The following is a 24,496-nucleotide window of genomic DNA, read 5'->3' as shown; positions in this document are numbered from 1 at the left end:
GAGGCAAATGTATCAGCTCATTTCTTGTTGTTTAAATTTTGTTCTTGGATGAATAGTGAGGCTTAATATTTTCCTAAATATTTATTGGTTATTTGTATTTAAAATTTTAAGTTCATTTTCTTTGCCTGTCTGGTATTTTAATATTTCCTTCCTTACAACAGCAGTTCTAATTGTACAATTGTTCCAAGTTGAGGGCAGAGTCAGGAATTCCATTTCTACTCTTGTTTTCAATGCCATTTGTAGAATATTTGCATTGTCACATTTGTCAAACTTTTCTAGCCACTATTAGCTACAGTTATATTTGCTGACACTAAGAAAACAAAGAAACAAAAGACTGGTCAAAACATATTTAGGGGGTGCCTGGGTGGCTCAGTGGGTTGAACCTCTGCCTTTGGCTCAGGTCATGATCTCAGGGTCCTGGGATCGAGCCCTGCATCGGGCTCTCAGCTGGGTGGGGAGCCTGCTCCCCTCCCCCCGCCCAGCCTGCCATTCTGCCTACTTGTGATCTCTCTCTCGGTCAAATAAATGAATAAGACTCTTTAAAAAAACCCCACATATTTAGCAAATGAAATGTCACTTATAAAATGTGTCTTCTGTGTCACAAAAAACTAGGTGTGTTAGGTTTCTCCCATTGGCTACTCTTGACAATTTTTAATTCTTTTTTGGAATGAGGTAAATAAATAAGCAAAAAAATTAACTAATGCTTAATAATCACTGATCTTTAAACTCTTCTTTTTCACCTTATGACCATTTGGATATTGTTGAGCTGGTACAGCTATAAGCACATAAGCCAGTGCAGTGAACACATTTAAACTAATTATACATATCCTAATGGGTGGGGAGGGACTATTCATAAAGTGAGTTAAACTCAGATGCAGGTGCCAAATGTCTCCTCTGAAACCCTTTTAGACTCTGATATCAAGTCTATAAAGTTACCTGTTTGCTTCTTGGCACTGCATCTGGAAAATCAGTTTAAGATGAATGATACTTAATTCTTCATTATTCAAAGCAGATTCTGCAAGGCCTTGGCATCTCCTTCTCCTTTTTGCTTTGTGCACTCTTGGCAGTGATACCACTCATTAGCACCTCCACCAGAAAGTGGGCAATGCAACATGAGGGTCATGGAATTGAGATTTGTCACCTCTGAGATTACTTTGTCAGTCTTGCCTAAGTGGCCATGTTTACACCAACAGCTGGGAGATTTTCTGGTATTCCAGATTCAGGAAAGAGACTGTCAGCCCATTCATCAAATTTTTTACCTTGATTGCTACATAAAATATGTTAAATGATTTATGTACATGTTGGTTTCTACTTTTACAAGTGGAACTTTGCTATTAAAAGAGAATAAGGGTAAATTTAAAAATATCAATAACTATTTATTGAGCACCTACCATTTTCTCAGCACTGTGATAATTATCAATGATTGAGCGAAACTTGTAATCTAGCACTAGAGTAGGACTATCTAATAGATCTTTTTACAATGATGGAAATGTTCTGCAGTGTTCAACATGGTAGCATATGCCTATTAAGCACTTAAAATGTGGCTATTAAGCACTAAAAAGGTGTGACTGAATAACTGAACTTTTACTTCAGTTTCAGTTCATATAAATTTACATTTAAGTAGCCACGTGTGTCTCGTAGCTTCCATAGTGGACTGCACAATTTTAGAGCATAGCTTTTTCTCACTCTCATCCTGAATGAGGCTTAAATTAAACAAGATTTTGTGAGTCAGCCTCAAAAGTTTATATAACCATGGTCTTGACTTGTGGATTTAAGTTCTTTATTGCTTATCAATACTTTATCAAGAAAAAAAGGGATATGACTAGAGATCATCAACAGGCATTCTGTCCGGCATGTGATAACCTTCACTCACTTATTCTCGTGAACAAATGTACTGAACATTCCATATGGGCAATAATAAGCTAACAAAAAAGTGTTAGGCTTTTCCATAAACTTTGGTAAATGAATGAATAATTTTTAAAGAGATGAGTTACTGGACTTTTCACTTCTTTTTATGATTCAATCACAAATTCGGAAAGGTGATCCTTTTTTCCTGAAATGTTCTTGTACGTATCCTCTTTTCTTACATTATATTTAGTGTCCCTTAGGTCTTAGCTTAATGAACTGTCTCTGGGTGCCCTTCCTATGTACTCCCATAGCACATGGTGCTATTGTAGTATTGTAGTATAATACAGTAAGTATTATATTATACTTAATTGCCTCTTTATTTGCTTGCCTCTGTAAATCACAAGCTCCTTGAGCTCAGGAATTGTATCTTTTCACCATTGTATCTCCCGTGCCTAGCACGATGACAGCTAATCAGTAGCCACCCAACTGATATGCACCAAACGAATCAATAAATGAGGCCGCTCAAAATACGATTTCACTGGAGATAAAACAGGTCATGGTATAGATGATTCAGTAAACATTTATTGTACAAATAAATAAGGATTATGGATTAATGCCAATTGCTATCTTGCTCATTATTATGTCTTTAGGACAGAGTACAATGCCTAGTCACTAAGAAACACCATAGAATGAATATGCTTAGTTTAATATTAAATTATGACACAATTAGGTAAATGATTGAGATCTGGTGGCATATTTAGTTCATACTTTTATCTTTTTATCAGAACATTTGGGGAGGGAGCTTCTATAAACTGAAACAGTATCACCATTAAGAATTGGCCTTGGGGCACCTGGGTAGATCAGTCAGCTGGCATCTGCCTTGGGCTAGGGTCATGATCCTGGGGTCCTTGGGCTTGAGTCCCACATTGGGGTCCCTGCTTTGCAGGGAGACTGCTTCTCCCTCTACCACTTCCCGCCTGCTTGTGCTCTCGCTTTCTCCCATGTGCTCTCTTATGTCTCTCTCTCTCTCTCAAATAAATAAATAAAATAAAATAAAAAAAGAAAAGAAAGAAATTCCTTTAACAAGGAAATGTGATGTGGGGGCCTAATTTCCAGTCTGGTTTTGCTTTTAACTCTGTGAGAGATCCTAATTAAGCTAATTTGCCTCTGTGAGTATTAAGTTTTGTACATGTAAGATGAAGCCTTGAGGACATCATGTAATGGTGATAAGCATGGGGTTTGGGGACAAGGAGCCATGCACTTACGTCTTGACTGTCCCTCTTACTGGTGTGTGATGTTGAGCATATATCTTATCCTAATAGAACCTAAACCACAGGTTATTGTTAGAATTAAGGGAGATAGTGTACAGAAAGCATCTGGCACATTGTTGGTTCTCAATAAGCGTTAGCTGTTGTTGCTGTAATTATTATCATCTACAGAGCCAAGGGTTTCACCGATCCCTTTTACTCTGAATCTAGGGAACTAGATATCAGAAACACTGTATATTTTCTGGTCTGTTTAGATCAGAAATCATAGTTCCTTTTGAGGTTTTCTGGGAGTCTGAATACCCAATAAAAGGTTGCATTGAGTTACTGCAAATTACAAGGCTACAAACCATCTCATCTGTCACCAGCCCCGGCTCCTAATGCACTATGGCCACTGTGGAGAGGAGGACTACGCAGCTCTTCATGGCGAATTTAATTGGCTATATTGCTTATGGATAAATTGGTACTAGATTCTGAATTCCTAAATTAAACTATCACTGTTACATTTTATAAAAATAAGTACAGGCATCCATATAAAAAAAATTTTACTTGTAAGCTTTGATGAACATAAACTACAAGAAATTTTTTTTTTTTCAGTTTTGATTGTGTGTATGTGTGTTTTAAAAAACACAATTGATTCTACCTTGTTGTTTTTATGGGTTGGGCTTTGGTGAAACAAAGCAAATACAGACCACTCTCCCAGCAAGCGCTAAGACACATTCTTTGTTAAACTGACACTTCTCAATGATGTATCACCAGAGCATATAGCATCTGAGAGAGACCACGAGATTGCAATCTTGAGATTGCACTAAGAATGGCTTAATTTTTTTAACCACATCCCATTCTCATTACAGACTGTCAGAAGAATAGATTAATTTGCACCAATGTCTATTCTCATTGCAATCTTTGTCAGTGTAATGAAGTATTGGAATGTTAATATCAGCTATGTTCATAGAAATATCACCATCCATTGGACTGATTTGATCTTTCCAGTGATCTCTGTAGTGATTGGCTGGCTCTACTCTTTTCAGTGATAAACTGATAAAGATTAGCACAGCAAACACAGGATTTCAGAACTTTGGCTCACTCCTATTTTCCTATCACATGTCAAAGCATAGTCCACATCATCAAGTGCTTATGCCTTTTAAGGTTATTATATTTAGGATGCTTTAGGATTCTAATCATATATGGAGAAGAACATCTAATATTTAAACAGGGGTAGCAAACACAAATTGCTACAAATATGGGATCCTGTGATATAACTGTGTCTCTAAATGTACTTAAATTCTTATTTTTTACAATCATATGTGAGACCAAAAAAAAAAAATTGCAAGCCATATTTGGCCCCTATATTACAGCTTGCAAACCTGAGTTAAAACCTCAATATAAAGTCTCACCAAAATCTGGCTAGAATGAATTGGCAGATGTTCTTAATTTGCTGTCACATCCGAGACTTTGATACAGCTTGGCATTAAAGGAATCCCAGGACACAGAGTTGAGTCTCCTTGTGAACCAGCTGGCATCATAGAGGAAAACAAAAGGAAAACAAGAGGCTTTTTCTTTGGCCTCAAACTATAATCTGAAAGTGATCCACAAAATTTGGTACCTGGTTATAAGGGAATGGGATTGGATGAGATACATATCGATGGATTAATTTATCCTAGATTTCTTCTTTACTTTGTCATGATATATCAGAGGAGACAGACCCGGGGGAGACGTAAAATCTGGGAAGCAGGTGTTGGTTTCTTTCTCTGAAATGAATCCAGGACAGCTCTTGTTTGCCAGGTCATACCAGCTCCTTTTTCATCTTGCCTGGTTCTTCTCTCTCTGCTTGGCTTCAAACCTTGGCTCCTTCTCTCTCTAATCTTATCACTTCTCTCACAAATCTGCTCTCTTCCTGGATCCATCATCTTCTGCTGGCTCAGCCAGAAGCCTGAAGTTAACCCTGACTCCTCCCTCTCCCTTGTGCTCTCACCTTGGCCCACCAGCAAGTCCCATTCAAATCTCCCACAACCAGCCTCTCCTTTCTCTTCTAAAGCCACTCCCCTAATTAAGGTCTTATACATTCTTATCTGGAGTACCTGGTCTCCTTGCCCTGGGTTTCAAGCCTCTTCAATCCAGAATTAGCTTTGTAGCAAGAGAGAGCATTCAAAAATAATCCTAGTGTTGTACTATTGCCCTGCTTAAACTCCCACAGCGACTTCCACTGCGAACACACAGGCCCTTCACCACCTGGCTCTAGGTTTACATTTACAGCATGTGTCTTGTGATGGGTTTCCTTGCATTCTCTGATTCATCCCTACTGAATTATTTGTGCATCTCTCATGCCTCTGCACCTTGCGCATACTGCTTTCTGTTGCAACTTCTTCTCTACCTCCCCACCGTTTATCTATTTAATTAGTTTTCATCTTTTTGCAGTTCAGTTATCACCTCCTCTTGGATTCCTTCTCTGATATCCTCTCCCCCTTTTGCACAGTCTGGGCAGGAGACTCCTCCAGGGAGCATCTTCAGCACTCTGCTTCTCTCTAGTTGAGACTTAACCTCTGCTCTTTACTATATGACGGCCTGAGCAATGCCCTATTCCTCTCTGTTTTCCTCTTAACTCTAGCACAGTTCCCAGGCAGAGGAGCCCTCAACAATAGCCTAAAAATAATAATAGTAGCTAATATTTATTGAGTGCTTCCAGTTCCTAGTCACCATTCCAGTCTTTTGAGGTAGGCCCATTATTATGTCCATTTTAAAAACAAAGTGAAGTACAGCTAGGTTAAGTAGCTTGCATACAGTTACAAGGCTCACGTTCTTACACATTATGCCGATTCTCTTTAGCCCATATGGTGTTACCCTGAAAAATGCTTTCTTAAAAACTGAATTAATTGCCAACATTCAGTTTTCTTCTTTTCTTTTTCTTCCTTTCTCTTTCTCTCTTTCCTTGAGAGAGACAGACGGAGAGAGAGTGTGTGAGCATGGAGGCACAAGGGAGAGAGAGAACCTTGAGCAGTCTCTATACCCAACTCAGAGCCCAACATGGGGCTCCGTCTCCCCGAGCTCAGGACCCGAACTGAAATCAAGAGTTGGATGCTTAATTGAATGAGCCACCCAGGCACCCCAAACTTTTAGATTTCTATACAAACACACACAGTAATTCATTTATATGGTAATAGTGAGCAGTGATCCCTACACTTCTGCATGGCACGGTTCGGCTGGAGCTGGGTAGCGGCTGTCCCCTGGAGTCAGAGCACATGACTTCCTGTCCATCACACTGTCCTGGGTCCAGCATTTGCCCAATTCCCTGACCCTTTGGGCATCTGGTCTCAGGTGATCCATAGATGGCTTTTTGGTTCTTTCTAAACCTGAGATTATAAGGTTAATTTGAACATGGCCTACGCAAAAGGGACTCTAACTTCATGTTCTTCTCCAGGTATACTCATTCCTTGCATAAGAGTCAGTGCCAGTATTTGTGTTCCACTTTTGTATTTCTCTCAGGAGATAGGGTACTACTACTAAATCCAGAAGGAAGAGCCATGTGTAATGTTGCTACTACCGTAACTGATAATGTTGTCAAACATTGTAGTCATGGATTTGTTCCTCTTCGTAAGTGGCTAATATGTAGCTTATATTGAATCTGATGCTTCACACAATTTATTGTGGAACATATGCTAGATTGCTTAACCACTGCAATGATATAAGGATTCTCATTTCTTGATACACGGTCACTGTCCAACTTTAAAAAATTCAACATCTATCATAAACAAATTCTCTTTCCAATAAAGTATGGTAAGTTCTAATATCTGGGATATTGGAATCAAGTTATTCTTAGGCAAGGCTTTTAACTGTTTTATTATATAATATTCTCTCTTTAAAGGGTAAATATTTCTGGGTGGTTCCTGACAGAAAGGATCTTTATCTCTCCAAAATATTCATGTGTAATTAGCAGAGGATAATGGAGTAGAGAAAATTCTAAAACTGTATGAGTAAAATATGATAAATAGTATAATAAGCGATGACTTAGGGGCATGGAGGAGATTGGATTAACTCAATATTAGAGAATTAAGGAAGATGTTTTGGGAAAAAGTGATATTTAAGCTAAGATCTAAAAAAAGGGTCATATGACAGTAAGTGAGCAAAAATGTCTCAAAGGAAGTGGGGCAGAAGAAGGGAGAAAAGTCAAATGTCATTAGTTACAGTGATAAAGACAGCAGCTTTGACTAGCATGGTGGCGGGTGAAATTTTTAGGAGTTAGATTTGAGGTATATATCTTATCACTTCTGTTTTTTGTTCATTGTTGTTCACTAGTCTTTGTGCAAGAAGTTAAGAAAAAAGATACAAAAAAATATACAGATTGAAAAGGAAGAAGGTCTTTATTTACAGATTACAAAATCATCTATGTGGAAAATCCCAAACAATGTAGAAAAAAGGTACTTGAATGGATAAGTAAATTTAGCAAATATGTAGAATTCTAGGTTGATATTTAAAAATTAATTATATCTCTCTTCTAACAAAGAAGCATTGGACATTGAAATTTTAAAGAATAACATGTACAATAGTATCAAATACAAAATGCATAGAGATAAGTCTAAAAAAATGTGCAAGGTTTGTATGCTAAAAACTACAAACACACTGACGACAGAAATTAAAGAAGACATAACTGAAGGGAGAGCTACACCATGGGGACTGACTGGAAGATTCAGTATGCTTAAGTTGCCAATTCTTCCTAAATTGATCTATATAAACTCAGTGTAATCCACCCCAAATTTCAGTGGGCTTTTTTTTTTTTTTTTGGTAGAAATAAACAAGCTGATTCTAAAATTTACATAGAAAAGCAAAAAGCCTAGAAGAGCCAAAGCAATTTCTATAAAGGAGAACATAGTTGGAAGGTTCATCTAACCTGATTTCAAGACTTAAATGTAACCTTACAATATAATATGCTATTAGAGTAAGGGTAGACATATATCAATAGAACAGAGTTCTAAGATAAGGCATAGTTCTTAGAATACTCTTAGAATAGAGTTCTAAGGGTAGACATATATCAATAGAACAGAGTTCAAAAATAAATACATATATGGGCAATTGATTTTTGACAATACTACCAAAATAATTTAAAGGAGAAAGGAAAGTTTTTTCAACAAACTATGCTGGAAAATTAAATATCCATATTAAAAAACAAATACATTTTTTATGATAAATTTTTAAAAGATTTTTATTCATTTGGGGGGAGAGGGTAGCGCAAACACTGGGAGCCACAGAGAGAGAGGGAGAAGCAGGCTCCCCACTGACGCTGGGACTCTAGGATCATGACATGAGCCAAAGGCAGATGCTTAACTGACTGAGCCACCCAGGTGCCCAAAAAACAAATAAATTAGCAAAAGAATAACAAAAGTTCATACCTGTGCCATTAAAAAAAAGACAAATATATTTTATAAATATAAAGCCTAAACCTCTAAGAGTTCTTTAAGAAAACATAGGCAGAAATCTTTTGGCCTTATTGATGCAACCATATTTTAGAAAGGATACAAAAAATGTGATTTAAAACTTTGATAAGGTAGACTTCATTGAAACTAAAAACTTCTTTCAAGGCATTGCTAGGACTATGAAAAGGCAAGCCACAGACTAGAGAAAAACACTTTCAAAATGCATAGCAGATGAAAGACTTCTACCTAGAATCTAAGAACTCTTACAAGTGAATAATAAGGCAATGTGAACAAACACTTCACCAAGGGAGGAGGCACGAACACACATAAACATGTGAAAAGATTATCAACATCATTAGTTGTCAGAGAATTATAAAATAATACTACAACAGCATACCATTAGATACCTACTTAAATGGCTAATATTTTATTTTAAACAGGTGACAAAAAAAGTCCTGGCAAGGATGTGTAGCAACCGGAATTCTAATCCACGGCTGGTGGGAATCCATAATGGTACAAACGCCTTAGAAAAACTCTTTTCATAAGATCTGGTAATTATCTCTTACATATTTATTCAAGAGTAATAAAACCATCCACACAAAGACCTAAATGGCTTTACCTATCTTATTCATAGTAGTCCCAAAGTAAGAATAATTCAAATAATCATCAACTTGTGAATCCCTAATTAAATTGAGACATATCCACACAATGGAATATTACTCAGGGACAAAAAAAGAATGAATTACTAACAATCAACAACATGATTTCATTTATAGGACATACTGGAAAAGGCAAACCTGTAAAGCCATAAATCAGATGAGTGATTACTGGGGGCAAATTTCCAGTCGCATGGTGATTACAAGAAAGTAAATAGAATGACAAGACATAAAATCAAATAAAATGAAGAGCAGATGCAAATAAAATTTACCTTAAACCTCAAGTATGTGTATATTTTTCATGTGATTAGACTGCATACCTCTACAGTCTACATGTACACAGAGTCTAATGTATCTTATCACCCAAAATTAGGCTCACTCACAAAGCCCCATTTTTGGAAGGTATCCATTTATGTAATACAAAATTACCAGGAAAAGCAATTCCCTTCTATAATGTGAGACAAGCAGAAAACAGTCCTGAGAGTTTATTTTTATGTGTTGCTTCTTTCAGCTCACCCTTATATACACACTAAAAAGAAGCATCAGAATCTAATCTCAAAAAAATAGATATTACAGTGTCTACATTATTGGCACACGCTTTAAAACAAATTGAGGGGCGCCTGGGTGACTCAGTCAGTTAAGTGTCTGCCTTTGGCTCAGGTCACGGTCGGTCTCAGGGTCCTGGGATCCAACCCTGCCTCAGGCTCCTGGCTCAGTGGGGAGTCTGCCTATCCCTCTCCCCATTGCTTGTGCTCTTTCTCTCTCGCTCTCTCTCTTTCTCAAATAAATAAATACAATTATTTAAAACAAAACAAAACAACCAAATTGAAATTGTTTACTTACTTCTCACCTTGCCAACCCACCAAGAGTATTACTTTTTGGAAATAAGTGTTTCTTGAAGTCATGAAAATGCAAAGAACTCTGGAAAGCAGAGAAACTTGGCAGGATGTCTTACCTGGCTTGAGATGAGCGAATGGAATTTCACCGGTGAGGAGTTCCCATAGACACAGAGCATAGCTGAAGACGTCAGCTTTGATGGTGTAGCGTGTGCACTGAGTGAACACCTCAGGAGCCATCCAGCGGAGGTTCTGTGTGTCCAGAAACATCCACAAGTCATTTACCAAATGTTTAGTTATCCCATTGTAGAACACTGTTTTTCTTAGTAAGGATTTAAGTGTTCTCGCATTGTTCTCAAAAGATATAAACATAAAATAACATTGATTGCCCTATACTGTGCAATAAACTGGTGTGTTTATACATAAACAGTAGGTTTTCTATTGTTGCTCATTTTTGGGAAGAGCATTTTTTTAAATCTTGGAAGATCATGAGATTCATAATTCTTCCAAAAATATTGCAACAATATCAATCATCAAGTAACTCTGTGTCTTATAAAATGATGATCACAGCAGCAGCATTTTCTGTTTACTTCTGAGCATCTTACCCCTAGAAACTATACAGGCTTCTGAAAAGCCAATCACGATTCATCCAAGAACTCTATGCCTCCCTGGGGGTGAATCACACACGTGGGAGGCACCTTCCCTCCTTTAGATCTTCAGGTTGTAATTTAGGAAGTCACTAAATTAGACCCTTAAACAGTGCCTTCATGACTGAGGAGAGAAAGGACCTTAGGGGGGGACCCACAATATTCCTACAAAGCAGATATCTTACTGGCAGGATCACATCTGTCATATCGCCTTTGTTGGCCCAGTTGTGTTATTTCTGAATGCGGTTTGCGCAATAAGTATTCCAGGACCAAAGTCTATAAACTGTTATAATTTTCTCTGTACCAAGTTTCATATTCATGTTTTGATGGCATTATTTACATTCTTTTTCACTTGCAGTTATATATTTTTTGGTTTTAAATATAACTTTCCATTCTGGGATGGATGCAAATGCATAATTTTGGTTTATTTGTGGTTTAGGGGAAAGAGCACTAGGTTTTGAGTCAGGAGATGAAAATTCCAGTTCTAGCTCTACCACTGCCTGTTTGGGCAGCTCTGGACAAATCTCATATGCTTCCTGGACCTCAGATTCCTCAAGGGCAAAACAAAGGAGGCAAGCCCTTTCAGGTCTAAAATCCCATGGAGCCATAACCTTATCAATGAAGTTCACCAAACACCTTCTTTGTATTTTCACTGAAGGAAACCAGTATCCTTTTATTGCTCTTCCCGAAATTCTGTGCAGAGCTGGCTGCTGATAATTCTTTTAAAGTGTCTACCTTATTTTGAAATCATGCATAATTACAGCATTCCAAGAATATCTCTATTCCGATTATGGTACTTATATGCAATTCTTTCACATGAGCTTTCACATTTCAAATAACCTCCACTTATGTAGCAGATTATGCATTGTGACACAACATTGCATAAGTGGAAGTAGGCATACAATGTGCCCATTTTTCCACAGGGGAGTAATAGAGTAATTAGCCAACTTACACAAGGCCACATAACTAGTAGGAAACAAAATAGTCTTCAAAATAAATCTAGAGTAGTGCTGTGCTTAAAGACTACACTGCTAGGATAAAAAAATTACTTGTTGTTGGTGACATTCAATTCAATTTTTTCCACAGAAATTTATTTAGCCATTCTGAATGTATTTGAGAATCACCTGGGGAAACTTTTAAAAGATACAGGCACTTAAGATCAACCCCAGGCAATGAAATCAGAATTTCTGGGGGTTAGATTCAAGTGGCATACTTTTTAAACAAGTTCCTGAAGTGATTCTAGTGTGCAGCTGGGGTTGAGAACTACTGATTTAGCTATCTCTATGTCCCAGGTCTGTGTGTCCTGTCAAAAAGAGGACTCATTCTTTTCTACCTCCCTTACCTCATATCTTACCATTCTCCTCTTGCTTACTCCACTCCAGTCAGTGTCTTCTTGAACACACAGAGAATTTTTCTGCCTCAGGGCCTTTGCACTTACTCTGTATTCCTCTTCCCCCCACATGGGTGACTGCTGGTCAGGTCTCTCATCAAATGTTATCTTTCCTTCTTGCCCTATCTAAATGGCACCCTACTACTCTCTATTCATATCCTGTGCTTTGCTTTTTCTTCATAACACTTGTCTCTTCACAACATTGTCTCTTCACAATATATATTCTGTTAATTTGTTCAGTGTCTATCTCTTTTTAGTAGAATATTAGCTCCATAGGAATAAGAAAATTAATTTGTTCACTGTAATATCCCCAGTTCCTAGAAGAATGTCTGGCCTCTAGTAAAGAGCCCACAGATATTTGTTGGATGAATGAGTGAAGTCTAATTGGGGAAACCAGCATGCATAATCCTGCTTACAATACGACACGGTCCGTGATGTGGTTCCTGCCTTCTGCTCTAATTCATCTTTCGCTCTCTCTTCCTCTCACAGGGCATGCCCACAATGCCAACCTATTTGAAGTTCCCCTAGGAAGTCTGATATTTCTCATTCTCCTCTGTGACTTTGCTCATACTGTTGTTCATTCTACCTGCCACTCCTTTCTGTTTTCCCTACACCTAATTTATTCCCATTCATCCCACCTGAGCTCCCATGATGCTTTGTCACACCTTATTTACCACTAAATTTCCACACTGCTTTCAATCTATCTGCTTATTACCGTGTTTTCCCCATCAGAAAATGAGCTCCTTGAGATCAAGGACTAAACTTTTCTTCACATTTTGCATTTCTCATCCCTTGCACAATGCCTGATACAGGGCAGGCCCTCAATAAATGTTTGTAGACTGAATAAATAAGAGTTTAAATTAGCAGTGCAAAATGCACAAAAGCACGGACAGAAAGTACATGGGGAGGAGGCAGCGGGGAGGGGATGTTATGGAAGGGAAGTCACTTAAAATGGATATAATTTCCTGGGTCTTACGAGATGAGTAGACTCCTTTTAGGTGGGGTGGAGTAGAAAGCTATCCAGGTAGAGAATACCACACTAGGAGAGTCACAGGGCTACAAAGGTGAATGGCATGTTTGCAGAATGACCAGGAGGGTTGTGTGCTGAGCTATAGGAGATCTGAGAGAACTTACTGTGGGAGAAGGGGTCACAAAGTAGCTCTGAACCAGACTGGGGAGGACAGGAGGCTGCTAGATAATGAATTTGGATTTGGTCTGTGGGTAGTAGATATATGGATATCTATCTATCCATCTATATATATATATATAATCTCCATATATATTTATTTATTTATGTGTGTGAGAGAGGGAGAGAAAGACCATGCATGCACAGGGAGTGGGGGTGCCCAGAGGAAGAAGGAGAGAAGATATCCATTGAGTATGGAGCACGATGCGGGGCTCGATCCTGGGACCCTGAGATCACTCACAGTCTCAGCTGAAATCAAGACGGATGCTTAACTGACTGAGCTACCCAGGTGCCCTGGGTAGTGGGTATCTTTGATGATTTATAAGAGGAAGTGAACTGACAGAACCCAATACTTGGCTGATGTTGCAAAGAATGAACTGGAAGAGAATACTGGAGTTAGAATCCTACTTCTAGTTCAGAAGAGAGATGAAGACCCGCACTGAGGTGGAAAACGAGAGGTTGGGTTGAACTTAAAACAAGCATGCAAACAGACAGAAAAAGTGAGTAAAGTCAGTGGAAGCAGAGAAGGAAGGAATGAAAATTACTTCAAACATGGGTAATTAAATAAGAGGTGGTCTAGAAAGAGAAGTTACTTTTTGGGGGTGGGAGGGAGCAAAGGAGAGAGCAGGTAATGAATTTAATAGTAGGCATTTTGAGTACAATTATGCTTGCTTCAGATGTTATAACTTATATTTTACTTAAATATTAATGTTTGGTTATGTGACATATTGCCTTATAATGTTAAAGTCGAAAAAAGTTGTTAATAGATTCTGGTTAACTACAAATTCTATAGTTAGTTACTGATTAAACATTCACTCCACTGCTTAATAAAGAAGATCTAAAACTGAGAACCAATTAACTATGCCTGCCATGTACTTTTTTAAGTTATATTTTAAACAAATTGTGTATTACTTTGCCCATAGCCTTTCCCAAATATATATCTAATCTATTTTTCTGGTAGAGCCTTGAAAGAGTTCTTTTGAGGGCTTACTGAAAATAAAAACATAAAACATTATCCTGCCCCTGGGACGATGACAATGCTTCCAGTTAAAGCTGCTTTCCTCTCACTTCATCTCATGCTGAGTTTACACATTTTAATTGTTTCATAATTATAGGGAACACAAGCAGCAGCAAACCCCAGGTTGTTTTGTCATGTTGTCTTCGTCTAGAGACTGTAGAAATCTTGATTCTGAGGGAGAGAGAAAACAAATTCATGTCGAAGGAAATATCTTTAAAAGCAAGGTTAAAATCAGATAAAATTTTGAAACCCCAAGAACCTCTACCTTATTTAAATGCTCACTTCCTTTTTTTTAGTCGGGGATATCAAAGGGGAAAAACTGAAAATAAACGATATACTTTTGAGAATCAGGGTCACTGAAATTTGAATGACTTAGAGAAGCATAGCTGTCAGTGTGAAATCCATTTTCAGATTCATCAGATAATATTAGGCACCAACTAGGAAGGAAGAAAGAGACTGATGTCATTTGGGGTATTACTCATGGAAATCTCACCTCCAAAATCTGCCACCACAGCATGCCCGTCCTCATAGAGAAGAATATTGTGACTATAAAAAAAACAAAACAAAACAAAACAAAAAACAACTTTCAGTAGACTTTATTATTTCTGAATCTGAATTTCTGAATTTCTGAATTCTGAATTCTGAATTCTGAATCTTAAGGAAGAAAATGATATGTGTTTACCCAGATGATAAAGAAGCTCCAACAGATGACCAGCAATCTTAAGTTAGTGAGTCTGATTTTCCTAATTTTGCTAATTCAAAAGGAATATATACAAAATCATTTTATATTTAACTTGGAAAGCACAGGCAGTATCCAACTTTGAGTATATCTTCTAAACTTGTCAAAAAGTCCCATTAGCTGAAGATCAGCTTTTCAAATCTTTGAGGTTCAGTTGCTAATACAATTGTAACAGACACGGTCAAAGGCATCTGTGAGCGTATGAGTCAGAGCTAGAGAACCAGCTTGCTGGAACCCTAGGCATAAGGACAGTTCAAGTCAGAGCCCAACAAGAACACAGTAAAAGGACCCTTTGTGGAAAATGTCTTGGCCAATATCTTCTAGCTACAATTCCAGGAAGAAGGAGCGTTTTTAAACCTGATACTAGCTATACCACGTTTTAAGGTTTTAGGGAAGAAAATGTATAAAGGTCATCAAAGTCTTTCCAAACCATAATTCAAGCTAGATTAAGAATGTCCTTCCTTTTCAAAAAGTAAATCAAGAATCAAGACTAGGAAAGACCAAAAAAGGTCGTTCCTCACACATATTGGTGAAATGAGTTGTGGGGTATCTTACAGACGAGCACGTCTTTGAGTGCTTCTTACTGAATGCCTTTCTTCATGTCATTTCACATTTGGCTTGCAAATAAGTAATTTCAGAATTAGGAGATCCTTCACTGGATTTTTTTTTCTTTTTTTTTTTTTTTTTAGTGTCCATAGGCTATCCCATGTTTTATTGCCTCTATCCTTAGTTGTTTTGCTCCATGATCAATATAAAGAGGTTATGAATTTAATTAGGTTCATATTAGGTTATGAACCTAATTTTCTAGGCCTGAGTAAGTCCCAAATAAGACATTGAATCCTTTACACAAATGCTTTTTGGTGTTGACTGGCGCTTTATAAGAAAGCTACTTTTGTACTTCCCTAGTATTATTAGTGAATTTTAGTTCTGTGATAGAGACTTAATCCTTTCTCAACTACCAAAAATCCAGATTGTGTTTAAAGTCACTTTGTTTGGAAAAACCCAGTGTAGAAGAAATCAAGGATGTCAAAACAAAACCCTGTAATGTTCTTTTTAACCACAAATTTATCAGTTGCTACATGTGATGACTGTCATGATAAAGAACTTGATAGCATCAGGAGCTCTCTGGAAGTTCAAGTACAACAAGAAAAATGCATCTAATGTTGTACCACTAGATTCGTTGAAGGATTTATGGGAGTTTCAATCCCACATTCCTTGGCCTATCAAAAGATAATGGGTGTTTCATATTAAAGATATCATTAAAATACATACCAAATAGCGAGTCCCAATCATCACACATTTATATGTATAGCATCCTGTCTGTTATTTTAATTCCAATTAGTTACCCAGAACAGTGGTTATTAAAAAAAATATTTTTAGGAGTATCATTTCAAGATGTAAAACAGATTTGTAAATGGAGCTGCTGCTCTAGTTCAATATAGGGAAAGCCTCCAAGAACAACTGGTTAAACCTTCACTTTTTCCATCATAGTAGTCATTCAGGCAATAGCTTAAAATCGCGGATCTGAGAACCCCCAGAGAAGTTACATCTGTATGGAATACTTATTTATTTGTTTGCTTAAATTTCTCCCAAAGTAAATATTTTATGTTAATAAGAGCTAGCTGGAATTGGGGTGGAGGGTTTAGCAAAATTTTGCCCTTTTACCAAAGAAATTTAAGTGAATTAGGTCACTGGGACATCCAGGGCATCATGGTATGAGAAGCAGGATACCTCAGGATGCATGGATTATGTTCACTGCTGTACCTCTGGTGTTTTTAGCATACACATTACTCAGAGCATTCAATAAACATCTGTTGAACAAATAAATCAAAAGAAATAGAAAATAGTCATGAGCACTTTTCAAATACCATTCATCAGTCTATGATAAATACTTAGAATTCACAGAATCCTACAATAGGAAGAGACATTAGAACTTAGTATAACCCTCTTAGTTCCTAGAAGAGTCCAAAACTCAGAGAATTTGAGTGTATCAGTGGAGATTACACAGGTAACTAGTAACAGTGAAGACAAAGACTCTAGTTCATGAAGGTCACTCTCTCAGATCTTAGAACAGAGACTAGAAAATGGTAGGTGAGAAATGCATTTTATGAATCATTCTTGTTTTAGGTTATGGACCTTTCCTCCAAGATAATATTTAATTTCCTCATATTATCAAGATACTCTGAGAGATGCAACATGAGGCAAGTTACGAATTTCATCTTCAAGGAACTTAAAATCAGCTGATAAAAATAAAAATGAATGTGGCTTATGTAAGAATTCAAAGAAAATAGTGTAGGTTAAAAAAAGAAATTATTTTTGAAGTGGGACTTGAGGGAAAGTCTGTAAGTCTATAAATATAAATTGGCTGAATGTTGGTCATGTATCAAGAAATTTTCTATATTCTGGGATACACAGTGGTAAACGAGACAGGCAAAGAGTTTGTGAGCAGACGTAGTGAGGAGGAAATGGGGCCGAAGATAACGGGAGAAAAGAAGTCTAAGTTGGAGGATGATCTTAGAAAGGTCTAGAGTTAGGGATACTTATCGCTTCTATCAGGAATTATAGGAAGATATACTTCCTAATTGGAGTATGTGCTGTAGAATAATAGAGGAAAATTTAGTAGAGGTGGTGTTGGATTATTACAAGGAAAGATGAAAGTGGGAAGGGAGTTCTAGGCCTGATACAAGGAGATAGAACTCTTGTGTTCTTAACACACAATAGTAAATTACACAAAACAAAGGATGAAATGACAGTTTAGGAACACAAGGTGATCTGAGTTCATAGCAGCAAATGGGACCAAATGTCAAAAAGGACCCTATGAAAATAATACTGCAGAACTTTCGGAAGTGCTGGAACAAAATAAAATTTTCTATTAACTTCAAGATTGCCTTTTGGATTTGCCCATTCCTTCTCTAACCACTCAGTAACCATGGAAACTAACTTTAAGAACTACCTCTAAGATTCAGCCATTCATTTTATTAGTTACTGCTGAGTCATGGTTCCTATTACCCGGAGTGAAGTATATGGAGAGAGATAGGCAGGGGTGAAGCTGAGAGAATCTGTGCTGATCAGTGACAGCACTAACTAAGGCTTTGTGCTGGCCCTTGTGGGGGGTTAGAGAGTCATCAGCATCAGGGTTGAGGATACCTAGGGGAGGGGAGGAGCTTAGAGCTGAAGTCAGTTAAGACAATAGAAGTGGTACAATTATTAGTGGTAACTTCAAGAGTTTAATTACTGAGATTTGTCCTGAATGGCAAGTTTTGAGATGAGTGAGAATAGTGACAAAGTTGTAGGGCAATAACAGAGAGGGTAGCAGTAAAGAAAAAAGGGAGTAAGTATTGTGTGAGAGCCTTCTGTAGGAAAGCACTGGTGTTTTCATGATTCTTCCATTCCTCATGGAGCCACTATGTGGTTGGTATTAGCATATCTATTCTGCGGATGGATAACTGAAGATCACAGTGGTTACATAAGATGGCCAGTATCACAGCTAGTAAGAAATGGAGGCAGCATTCAATTTTCAGGCTCCAGAGTTTACGGTTTTTAAGGGGAAGCTGACTCGCACATCATCCAGATAGGCCTTGAGGAGCCAGGACTCTTCAGCTTGATGTCTAGACAGAAATTACAGAAAGTCTGCTTGAGTGAAGAAAGATCTGACAGCTAGTGCTAAAAATTTCTGTGTTCAATGTATATGACTATAAGGTAATGAGAATGAAGTCAACAAGCTACATGGAAATAAATCGAATACACCTCTGATCCACCAAGACACAGCAGGCAAAGATTAACCTTCTTCCCTGGTAGAGTGTGGTTAATAGGTCATATGTTGAAGAATGAAGCACAATCCCTGTGAACAGGACACCTGCAATCTGACCTGGGAATCCAGCTAGGCACACAAAGAATGTCATCAGGATCAGAAGAGTGAAAGGAAATAAGATGATGAGAATTCTAAGATTTTTTTCTTCCCTAGGAGACCACCTGGGAGGTTCATTTTTATCCATTTGCTTCTATATGAAATTCTGGGGGGAGACAGTTTTCTGTTACACATGACGCTTTACAGAGTATCTTCACGTACATAGCATTTGGTGAAAATATCCCTGTGAGTCAGACCCTTTTGATTTGAATTTGATAGATAAATAAACCTCTCAGTAATTGATTGAACTAGCCCGTTAGCCCAAATCCTATTATCTGGGGGAAAAGGACTGAGAAATAAGGAGCTGCAGATGAGAAGAGAGAGTTACAGTGGAAGGAAGGAGGACAATGGTGAACAGATGTTTTAATATACACAAGTGTACACATATGCAATTTACACACATACACACACACACACAGACACACAAACTTGATGCTAAAACTCTGAAAACATCTTTAAGGGTGACATGATACAGAGGAATGATCTCCATATGGCAGGAGGTTTGGTAACCATACAAGGAAGTTCACCCTCTTACACTGTTGGTGGGAAAGCAAATTGGTGCAGCCACTTCGGAAAACAGTGTGGAGGTTCCTCAAAAAAATAAAAAATAGAGCTACCCTATGACCCAGCAATTGTACTACTGGATATTTACCCCAAAGATACAGATGCATTGAAAAGAAGGGCCATATGCACCCCAGTGTTCATACAGCAATGTCCACAATAGCCAAACTGTGGAAAGAGCCAAGATGCTCTTCAATAGACAAATGGATAAAGAAGATGTGGTCCATATACACAATGGAATATTACTCAGCCATCAAAAAGGATAATTACCCAACTTTTGCATCAGCTTGGATGGGAATGGAGGAGGTTATGCTAAGTGAAATAAGTCAAACAGAGAAAGTCAATTATCATATGGTTTGCCTTATTTGTGGAACATAAGGAACAGCCTGGAGGACAACAGAGAAGGGAAAAATGAAGGGGGAGAAATCGGATAGGGAGACGAACCCTGAGAGACTACAGACTCTAGGAAACAAACGGAGAGTTTTAGAAGGAAGGGGGTTGGGGGGATGGGTGAGCCTGGTGACGGGTATTAAGGAGGGAATGTATTGCATGGAGCATGGGGCCTTACATGCAAATGATGACTCATGGAACACTACATCACAAACTAATGATGTGCTGTATGGTGACTAACATAACATAATTAAAAAAAAATACAAGGAAGTTCGAGAGATAAACATCAATAAGTTTTTCATACTTAGAGTAATTTTTGGCATTTCTGGATCTAACATTTTGATTTCATCTAAACAAGTGTGATTCTAATAGTCTGTGCTGTTTGTGGACTTGAAATTTTATTGCGTGAAGTGAGGCTCAAGCTCTGAAGCAAGCAGCTTAGCCGATGAGTGTGCCAAGTCAACCACGCAGCGCCAATAGCTCAAAGGGTTTTATTGCTGTCTTTGGTGATCATGCCTTACAGGAGGAACGGTATGCTGGAATGGAAGTCACCAATGTGGATTTCTGCACAGGTTTACCCTTCTTGCTTAGAAGGCCTCATTCTGTGATAGAAACCACAGTGTCTGCTTTCAAAGAGATGACAGTCTGATTGGGAATGAAATGCAAACTGTAAGGAAGAAACATTATCATACAATAGGTAGACTGTAAAGTGGCTTTTACAGTCAGAGACCTAGAAAAGAATATAGTGACTGTGAGAATTAATTCTGGAAAATATCATTAAGGTAAAAGAGAAGGTCTTAAGAAATAGAATGAAGAGAAGGGAGTATGTAGGAAAAGGACCCAGAGTCAGAATACCTGGTTTTTGCTGTTACTAGTCCCGTGAATTTGGACAAAAAATAATTTCAACTTTTTGAATCTTCCTTTCTCATCTTTAAAACTTGTGAGAGGAATGAAGAACCAGAGATCACACATACATGGAGGGGCACTTGGGTGGCTTAGTCAATTAAACGTCTGCTTTCGGCTCAGGTCATGATCCCAGAGTCCTGGGATGGAGCCCCCCATTGGGCTCCCTGCTCAGTGGGGAGTCTGCTTCTCCCTCTCTGCCCACCCCCACTCCTTCTTTCTCTAGTTCACTCTCTCTCAAATAAATAAAAATTTAAAAAAAGAGATCACACATGGAGATTTGTAAATTCTGAAGTGCTAAGTAGGTATTGGTTATTATTAAAATATAGAAGACCTGGCTTACAGAGTGTTTGTAACTTATAAGCAATGCCCTTTGTAAATGATAAAGCCATGTACTGGGTAGGAATCAATGAGGAGTCTTGGAAACAATGTGACTTTCCGAATCAAAACCCACAGGAGAAGCTGACTTCACTATGGAGTGTTTCAACTCACTCTTAGCCCTAGAGAGTCTCTTCTCCTTCCATTCCCATTGTCTAATTCTATAAAACTGTTGCTACTTTGATTGAATGACTGCATCTCACCCAAAGGAATCTTTGTTCCCCTGACTGCATTGAAAGCGCAGTATTTGGAGTTGGCTTTCGCTTTGTCTCTTATCATGAAGCAAATGATTTGGGTCAATTGTTTATGTAACAGAACTGACTATTTGTCTCTTTGAAATGTCTGTCCCTTACAGATGACTCCACAATAAAGTTCTTTTAACCTTAACAATGTATGCACTTAGCAGAATACAAAATATAACTGAAGGCAAGATTTACTTCATCCAATGCGAATACAATCCCTGCTCTGACCTTCAGTTCTTTCTTCCATAGTAACACAGTTCACTTTCAGAAAAGAATAAGCTGTTTCAGTGTGGTGTGTGTGTATGTATTTATATCTTTTAAGTATTTTCTCTAGTTTTCGTTTATACAAAAGTGAATGGAAGTTAAATTCTGCTGGTTCTTTCTGACTTTTTTTTTTTTTTTTAACTCCAACCTCAGAACTGAGTTAATTTAATGAAGTCATTATGTAAGCATCATGAGTCTTTTCATTTTAATTGCCTATATTGAAAATTTACCTAAAGTGCTTAAATGATTCATAATCAGTTTGTTATGCACTATAGTCCAATACTAATTGTCACTATTAATCAGACTGGCCTGATTATTAGACCATTTTCCAATTCTGACTTACCTCCAGAGCCAGACTGGAGTTCATGATGGCCTTAGAAGGATCAAGGTGACCTGCTACTCTCACTCTGGTACCATTAAGTGTTTTTTTTTTAAGCCACTTAAAAAAATCCACATAAATATTAATTCATTTTTTTTCTGAATTATAGAGCCATGTAATTGACTGTGTCCGTTGCTACTAACAAACACTAGTTTAAGGGCACCGTGGCCAACCTCTCAGTGTCCTTATTTGAAGAGATGACAGCCTCAGAAGTGTAAACCTAATAATGCAACAGCAATGCTCTCCAGACTTGCCATAAGCCACTGTTTTCTGATAAATGCCTGAAGGTGATTAACTTACATGATTAAAGACACATGGCTATCGGCATGCCTGGAAGCATTCCAAGGGTTAAATCAGTGGAAGCAATTAGGCTTCATTTTGAATCTCATCACACTGTGAAAGTCATTAGTTTACAAACACATCTGCCTGACAAGCAATCATTCAGACCTGATGCTGAGGAGTCCCAGATCTGCCTGATGCCACATTTTGCTGGTGGTACTACTTGATGGCCCAGAACTCTCTGCTCCAGACCTCCCTCTGGGGAGTTACCACGTTCTTGGCTTTCAGCAGAGGCAGCTACACTGTTCTATCCTATTAAGTTCCCCTTAAAAACCCTTCCTAAACCTTTGCCACTAACAAAATGTGGCTCTGTACCTCTCAATATGTAACCCCCGTACTCTGAGCTGCTTCCAATTTGTTTCAAGTATAATGTAAGGTGCTTCCTAGATCCTTGAAATGCAGTGCAACTCACCTCTACTAACTTTGGAGCTTTGTGCCTTTTCCTAAAAAAAAATATTTCCAAGTCATGTAGATCATCTCCTTGCAGTCACAGAAGCATACTTTCTCCCTCCTTGCCTCCCTTCCTTCCACCCTTCCTTCCTCCTTCCCTCCCTTTCTTTCTTTCTTCTCTCCCCTCCCTCCCTCTCTTTCTTTCTGAAATTTTTTCTTCTTCTTCTTCTTCTTTTTTTTTTAGATTTTTATTTATTTATTTGACAGAGATTACACGTAGGCAGAGAGACAGGCAGAGAGAGAGGAGGAAGCAGGCTCCTTGCTGAGCAGAGAGCCCGATGTGGAACTCGATCCCAGGACCCTGAGATCATGATCTGAGCTGAAGGCAGAGGCTTAACCCACTGAGCCACCCAGGCACCCCCTGATATTTTTCTTCCACTGATTTTACATTTTTATCCCTGCTTCTTACATCATAGGGAACAAAAAACAAATAAAAAACTCAATATTTTCATGAGGGGTGACTGATGGGGATCCTGCATTTGAGCCCTAGACAATGGAGACAACACATTTAGGTTCAGAGACCCTGTTGGTCTTTCCTTATTATATATGTTATGTGGTGACTGGACCCTCAGCAACCACTCTAAGGTCACTCACAATTCGGGCAGCACACAGAAACCGGTTAACAATTGTATGGTAACATTGGGAATCATGTACTTTGCTTCATAGCCTAATAAAGCCTCCACCTAATATTCTGGGCATCTGTGTACCTTTGGGCCCAACATAAACTGATCCACGACTCCCACCATATCCAGAAGATTTTGTTGTTGTTGTTTTTTCTGCCAGAAAAGTGAGGCCACTGGAACTCTATCTTTTGGATTTTATTTCATCAGGGCACTCCTCCTTGACAAAGGCCAGAGAATCCCAAGCCTAGGTTTCCCTACTAATCCCTGTGAAGCTAGTTCTTCACTGACAGTGAAAACTGTAATTTTATTTTTAATGCTGCCAGGAAGCAACCCTAGTTGGGCTTTATCATACTGATTTAAGATAGTTTGTATCTACCATTGGTTCTTATGAAAAGGCACATTGGGGAAAAACCCACATTGACAGAAAAATAGACCCCCAAACTAATTCAGGAATAGCAATATACAGATCTTGAACATAATACAGGTAAGAGAGAAGAAATTTACCAAAGCCCCATATCATTAACTTCTAAACACTGAAAGCCTAATTTCAGTGAACTCTTGGAAACCATGGAAACAGAACACTTCAATGAATGCAAAGGATTGTAGAACCTTGACTTTTTCTAAAACAAACTTCAGTCTGTCAGTAGAAGTATATTTGAAGGCTTACCTCTAAAGCTATTGGATTTGTCCCATTGCCAGTGGGATTGAAGAGGTGGATTATAAGATTTGTATTGTTGTTAAACCCATTTATTGAGAGTAAGGTGAAAAAAACTCCATACTCTTCACTTACTATTTGCTCAACACCCTGAAATGCAAGTGGAAGAGTGATAATGACTGAATAAATCGAACCACACACACTCATGCTATTGATTGTGAGATTTCTTCGAGTTAGTATCCTAGAATCAACAAGCTAGCACAACTGCTGTTTCTAGGTATGGCTACAGTTTCGCTTATGTACATTTAACAGGGTATAATCTTATGAGGATGAGGCATCTTAGGTATGCAAACTGCAAAATCTGAACGCTATAAAGGAAGAATTTGAAGAGCTTGTTTTTTTTTTGTTGTTG

At 38.1% G+C, this 24,496-nt stretch overlaps 1 protein-coding gene across 1 annotated transcript in view; it reads right to left on the bottom strand.

Moving 5' to 3' along the window:
• LOC122900093 (serine/threonine-protein kinase TNNI3K) overlaps nucleotides 1–24,496 on the bottom strand; it is a 349,591-nt gene that overhangs the window by 81,208 nt on the left and 243,887 nt on the right. The window contains exons 20-22 of the mRNA XM_044238472.1: nucleotides 14,748–14,800; nucleotides 14,373–14,425; nucleotides 10,133–10,265 (exon numbers count right to left, since the gene is read on the bottom strand). Coding sequence (XP_044094407.1) covers nucleotides 10,133–10,265; nucleotides 14,373–14,425; nucleotides 14,748–14,800 — 239 coding nt within the window. The remainder of the gene's footprint in view (nucleotides 1–10,132; nucleotides 10,266–14,372; nucleotides 14,426–14,747; nucleotides 14,801–24,496) is intronic.

This window comes from Neovison vison, chromosome 2 (assembly GCF_020171115.1).
Source record: "Neovison vison isolate M4711 chromosome 2, ASM_NN_V1, whole genome shotgun sequence".
Lineage (NCBI taxonomy): Eukaryota > Metazoa > Chordata > Mammalia > Carnivora > Mustelidae > Neogale > Neogale vison.
The sequence above is the reverse complement of the archived record's forward strand: the minus strand, read 5'-3'. Positions and strand labels throughout refer to the sequence as shown.